At 39.5% G+C, this 7,709-nt stretch overlaps 1 protein-coding gene across 1 annotated transcript in view; it reads right to left on the bottom strand.

Moving 5' to 3' along the window:
- Window positions 1-7,709, bottom strand: part of Otc (ornithine carbamoyltransferase) — a 77,538-nt gene that overhangs the window by 43,055 nt on the left and 26,774 nt on the right. The window contains exon 4 of the mRNA XM_004645906.2: window positions 6,122-6,209. Within this exon, the coding sequence (XP_004645963.1) occupies window positions 6,122-6,209 (88 nt within the window). The remainder of the gene's footprint in view (window positions 1-6,121; window positions 6,210-7,709) is intronic.

Genomic DNA, 7,709 nt, shown 5'->3' with positions numbered 1-7,709 from the left:
ATTGTTTTTATTTTTTTTTTCTTTAAAATAAAAATAACTGTGGTCAAAAATAAAAAAAAAATTAAAAAAATAAATAAATGGACTAAGCCAGTCACAGAAAACACTGTATGATTTCACTTACATGAGGTATCTAAAATAGTCAACCTATAGAAACAAAGAGAATGGTGGTTACTATGGGGGATGGGATTTGCCATTCAATGGGTATAAAGTGTCAGTTATGCAAGATGAATGAATAAGTTCATTTTTTGAATACTTAGGTGTTAAGGTTTTATTTTTCCTTCCCTTGGTGGATAAGACTGAAGCCCAACATATAAGCATATATGACTATATCCATTGTATGGTAGATTATATGTGTATATATTTTATATGCATACATATGGTAATTTGCATCTTTTAGAACATTGCCAGCTCTTCTGTTCATGAGTACACCCAAGTACTGAGATTATAGGCATGCACCACCACACCCAGTCTCAATTGCTGCCTTTGTGTGCCCTGTGGGCGGGGTCAGCACAGCAGGCCAGGGGATCGAACTCCTGGCCCCTGAGCCTGCTTGAGGTCCTTTAATCCTCTGAGCTATTTGGCTGGCCCCAGAGAGGCATTTCCTGACCACCAAATCTAGATTAGGCTTTATCCCACTGACAAATCACTCTGCTTCATTGTAACACTTATTTCACCCTACTCTTTTATGCACGCTTCATTTACTTGTTTGGTAAAACCTCCGCACTCTAGAATGTATTTCTACTTCCAACAAAGATCTTGTTTGACTTCATCAGCATTTTATTATTCATGCTAAAACAATGTCTGGATGAGAAACTAATCATTGAATAACTATTTTTGAATGAGTAAATAATTAAATCATTTGAAAAAAGAAACCATATTTTTGAAATTGCATTTAACAGCTTGCAAAAGACTGGCCCAATTTTGCTTTTTAAATGTTTTCCTTTCTGTTTCTGCATTCACTAAATTCCTTCCCCATTCCTTTTTGCACCAAACGCACAGGCACTTTTTATTCTTCCAGGTCTCCCAAACAGCCAGGCAGGTAGATTGAAAAAGCAACGCCATCAATCAGTGTCAGGTGCACACTATTCTTTTGTTTGAAAGGGCAAGTGCTGTCATTTAAACATCACCTATCCCTTTGCATCTTGAAAGTTTAACTTCTACAAAAAGCAAAGGAGGCAATTGCTAGGAGTTGTTCAGGGGCTATTGCAGGGTACATGTCATTAAGATTCATTGCTTTACTTCTTCCATTCAATTGTTTCTGTGGGAGGCAGTGGATTTCTCTTGTCTTCTTCAATTTAGGTTTATTGAATTTTAGAGTTTCAGCATATCTTGTCTAATAATTTAAAAGATTAAGCAGTAATGGGCTACAGAGAAGAAAGTCAGATTTACAAAGTAGCCACACTATCCCCTTGTTTGACATTCTCCATCCCCTCCCAGCCTCCTCTAATATTGCACTATCCTTATTTTCCTTTTACTATAATTGCATCTGCCTTCAATATACAGCTTTCTACAATTCTCCCACAAGTAGACTGTGGAATTTTTTTTTAAACCACTGAAATTATACATACTTATACTTCACTGGCTCACAATGTTTCCCACCTTCTTTTTTTCCAATGGCCTATGGACATTTACACTTGGAGGGTCAACCTTTAATGTAATATGACCAATACTGTGAATCAGAAGCTAGTTTCACTTTCCTGCTTCTGTACACACACACACACACACACACACACGCGCGCGCGCGCGCGCTATAAGAGTAACAAATCTGGAATCATTTTACCTCAGTTATCTATTCAACCTTCACAGTAAGTTATCACAAAACTATACAAAAATCATCATTCATTTCTTTTCTATCATTACTTCACTATCTAGATTCGTAGCACAACAGCCCAGGTTGCATACGTCTCCCAAAGTGCTGTCTCTCAAAGTATAGTCCAGCTAGTCTTGCATCAGAATGACTTAGAAAGCTTGTTAAAATGTAGATTCTCACACACCATTGGAAATATAACTGGAGCACTAACATTTCTGAGTATCGGGCTCAGAATTTTGCATTTTAACATTTCCCAAAGTAATTTCCAAAATGAGTTTTAGAAACTCTGGAATTAATCTCTCTTCCCTGATAAGAGTTACTTTGCTCTTGTCCATACATAGCTTATCTAGGGATGGGCATACCTTTGTTTAATGACTACCCTTTATATCTAATATATTCCATGCATTTGGAGATATAGAGAGACCATAATTCATTTTATAGAAAAGCCAATGCAGATTTCAGATAAATGTTTACCTATAAAGGTCACTGGTAGGTAAGTAAGTGCCTGAGCTGAGGTTAGAACTCAACTGTTCTGATTTACCAGTCTAAAGCACTGCCATAGTATGTCTGATTGCTAGTCTTTGAAAGATCTTCAATGTGGGATGTTTCCACCATTCCCAGGCCTGATAAGAACTCACACTGCCTAAATTTTAAAGAGCTATATGGCTTAAAGTAAATACCTGATTTCCTTTTGTGGATCTGAAGTTTGGGTACATGCTGGGCAGAGGGTGTTAATATCATAACCCAAATAAAACCCCTAGGCGCTGAGTCTCTTATGAGCTTCCTTTTTTGGCAACATTTCACATGTGTTATCATAACTGATTACTAAAGGAATCTAGTGTGTCCTATGTGATCTCACTCAAGGAAGAGTTTTGCAAGTTTGACCCTGGTTTCCCCTGCACCATTCTATTGTGCTGGGAAATTGAGCTAGGGCTTTCACATTCAGTTACATCCCTATCTACCACCACCACAATTTTTTTTTTTAATTTTGAAGCAGAATCTTACTGAACTGCTATGTTGCCCAGGCTGAGCTCAAATCCCCTTGACTTTACCACATGTGTCTTCCCTCCTTGCTAATTGTGCTTAGCAACGTGCTGCTGTGATAAATGGTAACCATGATAATGACTTTGTTGAGCCCTACAAGGCCTTCTAGTGAATCATCAGACTTCAGAGTGGTCTTGGGGACCTGCTGTCACATAAGCCAGAGCTTTTCACTGTCCCCATGAGCTGAGTAAAAAAGGCAAAACAGACAGCCTAATTTACATGCTGACTTAACTTCTGAGCTCCATTGTTTCTCTTAGCCATGGTTTCCTTATCTATAAAACTGGCCCAATAATATTTACTTTGTAAGATTTTTACAAAGATTTTAAATTTAGAAATCATAACATAAGTCATCTACAGGAGACATTCTTAGGGAGTGACTATTATTTTCATTCACCTTTTTGGATACAACAAAAAGGTCAGGAAGAATTATATGGATCCAATCTAATGGATTCATATACTCAAGTAGCGATGAAACTAATTATACATATATGGCCTCAAGAAGCTGCAATTATGTTAAAACTTATGAGTAGATTGGTTTTTTAATTTTTTTTATGTATTTAGCACAAGGTGTTCAGGGTCTTACTACACAGATCAGACTTGTAGTGATCCTCCTGTTTTCAGCCTCCCAAGCACTGTGATTACTGCCACGTGCCACCATGCCCAGTCTTAATCACCATCTCAGTGTGGCCTGAGGGCAGGGCAGGCACAGCAGGCTGGGAATTGAACACCTGGCTCCTGCATCTGCCTAAGCAGGCACTTTAATCTGCTGAGCTGTCTGGTCAGCCGGCCCTGAGTAGATTTTTTTTTTTTTTTTTTTTTTTTGTGGAGCCGGGGATTGAACTCAGGCCCTTGAGCTTACCAGGCAAGCACTTATTCTACTGAGCTATTTCCCCAGCCCCTAAGTAGATTGTTTTTATCAGAATTTTTCATAGAGCTCTTTTAGGACTTGCAGTGAGAATTTCATGGAGAGCAGGCATAAGAGAAGAGCATGCTTGCTAACACTCATTCTGAAGTTTCAATCTATACTTGGTTATTTATCTCTTACTTTTTGGATCCTGTCCACTCCACTGATCCCTGGGACTTCACCGCACCCTGGCTGCCAGTCTACACTGCTTAACTCTTCCTTGGATGCTCAGTTGTTTCTTCAACTGGATGTGTTTCCAACCTAGTTCACACGTGACTTATGGCAAATAGTTCACCTGATCCTAGATGAAGACACTCCACTGAAATTCCTCTGGCTTCATCCCTCAACCTCTTTTCAATGTTTCTTCTTGGCAGAACCAGGAAATGAACTCAGATCCTTGCGTTTGCCAGTCAAGCGCATATCCTACTGAGCCATCTCCCTGGCCCCTCAATATTTCTTTTTGAATAAACCGTGCTTCATCTTTTAAGAGCAGGTATTATACTAATGTGGCCCTACTCAGTGACAGCATATTTATTTCCAACAAAATATCATTTATGTGTTCATCTTTTTTTTCTGTCTGTAGTACTCAGAAGTTAATCAGAGGGCTGGGGAGATAGCTCAGTGGCATAACTGTCTGCCTGGAAAGCACAAGGTCCTGAGATTGATTCCTAGTACTGGAAAAAAAAAAGCCTATTCATGAGGGCTGATCTGATAGCTCAATGGACTAAAAGACACCTGTTTAGGCAAAGCACAGAGGCCACAGTTCGATCCTTGGCTTGTTGTGCCGGCTCTGCCCCCAGGGTGCACTGACAGTCAGTGAGACTGGGCATGGTGGTGTGTGCCTGTAATCCCAGTACTTGGGGGGCTGAAAACAGGAGGGGCACTGCAAGTCCGATCTATGTAGTGAAACCCTGTAGACCCTGTACTAAATACAGAAAAAAAAGTTAATCAGACCACTTCTTAATACTGTCATTCTCACATCTAAGATAACATAGCTTAGAGTTTTAAATATGAGTTATTTAAAATCATTTTAGCAAGTCAAATAAGGCAAATTCTTTATTGTATATTAGAGTATAAAAAGCAGATAGCACTTTCAAGGAGTTACTTATAGCCCATAGTGAAAAAGAATTGTCTTCTTAGGTCTGGGGACATAATCAGTGGCACAAGTGCCTGCCTGGAAAGTGCAAGGTCCTGAGTTCAATCCCTGGTACAACCCCCCCCCAAAAAAAACAAGCAAACAAACAAAAAAGAACTGTTTTCTCTTCTGAGGGGAAAAAATTATCAAAGATGTTTACCCTAGATTCTTTTTTTAAAAAATTATTTATTTATGTGTGTGTGTGTGTGTGTGTGTGTGTGTGGCCAGCTCAGCCCACCAGGGGGGCGGGGCTGGCTGGCATGTGGTGCTGGGGGATTGAACCGCGGTCCCTGTGCTTTGCTAAGCTTGTTCTAAGTAGGTGCTTTAGACCATTGAGCCATCTCACCAGCCCCCTACCCTAGATTCTTAACCAGACAGGTCATCGTGGAGAGAGCTCTTCATGAAGAGTCCGAGGGCCTATTTTCCATCTTTCACTGCCATGTCTCCTTTCAATTTGATGAGGGTGAGCTACTAGTATTTGCCAATGGAATATGAATAGGAATGATTGTGCCAGCTCCCTGCTAAGGTGGCTTTAAAGCAAGTATACTTTCTCTATGCTTTCTTCTCGTAGGTTTTCGCTGAATGTTGACATTCATGATAACATTAGAGGTCACATGTTGAAGATGGCAGAGCCTCTGTGAGCCCAAGTTCCTGAATGACTGCACAACTAAAATAATCTGTCCTTCTCTCTTACCAATCAGGAATATCTGCACTATATTAAGACACTGACATTTGAGATTTTATATTACAGCAGCTAGTATATTTCTAATTAGGTTGTTTCTTCTCTCTTGTCAATTGATTTAGGTTGTGGTAAAGACTGAGCTAGAGCAATACCTGATATGTAACCAATGTTCAATAAACACTAATTATTCACATTATTATCTACTCTGATACGAACTAGTCATAAGTCATTGAGCATTGTCAATTTTCTTGGGCCTACATTTTCTTAACTACTAACTGTAACTCATGCTTGATAATTTCTGAGTCATACTAAATTTAAAATTTTCTTCTCAGATGTTCTTAAAAATTTGATAATAACAGAAACAGTCTTAACTGACGAAAGGTGGCTGGAGGAAAAGAGGCATCTTAAACATCTGATAAAGATGGAAAATGGAGAACAGCACACCATACTCTGCGAGGGAAAATTGTTATTAAAGCATATTTTCTTTTTGAAACTTATCCATCAGATTCTGAAATAAACTGTGAAGAGAAGAAAAAATTTACAAACCGAGCTGTGTCCGTGAGACTTTCATTCACACCCAAATGAATATCTTGAGTGGTAAGAAAGGAAGGATGTCCTCCCAGAAGTGCAAAGCCTGCGATAAAAGGAAAAGAGAAAAATAAGTATTTGAAAAAACTACCTAAAGTGTGAAGCAAAATTATGAGAAATTGGTACTATCTCAACAAATAGGCACAATCTTCAGAATACTCAAACTTCTCTGATGGGGTACTTGCAGACAAAACAAAACAAAAACTTGAAAGTGGATGAAATTTGGTGCACGTTGATTTAACTTTCACTTGAAAGCCTGCATTTTCCCCCACTTCTTGCTCAGGATGTGGAAATAATGGGACATTGTTTTCTTTTGGGGATTTTGAGATTTATATTAGGGAAGGGTCTACAGGGTGTTCAGGGTCTCACTACTAGATTGGACTTGTACTGATCCACCTGTTTACAGCCTTCCAAGAGCTGGGATTACAGGCACGTGCCACCACACCCAGTCTCAATTGCCATCTCAGCTCACCCCGGGGGCAGGGCTGGCACGGCAGGCCTGGAGATCGAACCCCTGGTCCTTGTGCTTGCCTAAGCAGGCACTTTAATCCATTGAGCTATTTGGCCAGCCCTCCTTTCAGTTCTTTTGAATATAGAAAGATATGCATCCAGATAATGGAAAAAAACTCTGTAGTTATATGGAATATTGTGGAGCATTCATAATAAAATTGAACAAGCTATGATAAACATTATGTTAAATAAAACAAGCTGGACATTTATATGAAGTACTATTCTAGGAAAACTGAACCAAGGATGGTAGAAATTAAAATAAAGGGTGATTGAGAAGAGGCATTGGGGAATTTTCTGGGGTACTGGGAATATTTTATATCTTCATAGAATTTGTGGTTACATATGCACTTATCAGCATTGATTGAAATACACACCTAAGATCTATTTATTCTACTGTACATAAATTGAAACTTAATTTGTTTGTCTTCCTGAGATAGTGTCTCACTATGCAGTTCAGGCTGGCCTGGAACTCACAGAAATCCTCCTGCCTGACTCCCAAGTGCTGGGGTTCCAGGTGAGGGCCACCACTCTCAGATGAAATTTAATTTTTAATAACCTTGATAATACAGTAAGCATTGAAATAGTTATTTCAAGTCACTAAAAGCTAAAGGTACTCTACTACTTTCTCCTCTTTACTTCCTTTTCAGGCAGACAAAGCTAAGTACCATTCACATCTCATTTTCACTGCTTTGCAACCATCCTTGCATTGTAAGAGTATTCCAGACACCTGAGCAAGTGCATGACTCTTACTCCATCTTTATAGCACATTCCATTGGACTGAAGTGGATGCACAGATTCTGATCAAGGAGATTATGGGGCCAAAGAGGAAAGTGATGGATGATGTAGAGTGTGCCTAAGGAGAGTCACATGGGGAGAAGACACTCTCTCAGGCTTTCACTGAGAACACATTGGCCAAGCAGTGGCTGTGACTCATCCACGTGGCTGACACTGACAAAGGTTCTACAATCTGAGGTACAGGATCTCAGGATAAATCCTGAGGGGATTTGACTGACCTTATCAGACCCAAAAGCTACAG

This window comes from Octodon degus, unplaced genomic scaffold, assembly GCF_000260255.1.
Source record: "Octodon degus isolate 3935 unplaced genomic scaffold, OctDeg1.0 scaffold00243, whole genome shotgun sequence".
NCBI lineage: Eukaryota > Metazoa > Chordata > Mammalia > Rodentia > Octodontidae > Octodon > Octodon degus.
This window is presented reverse-complemented; position numbering and strand designations above follow the sequence as displayed.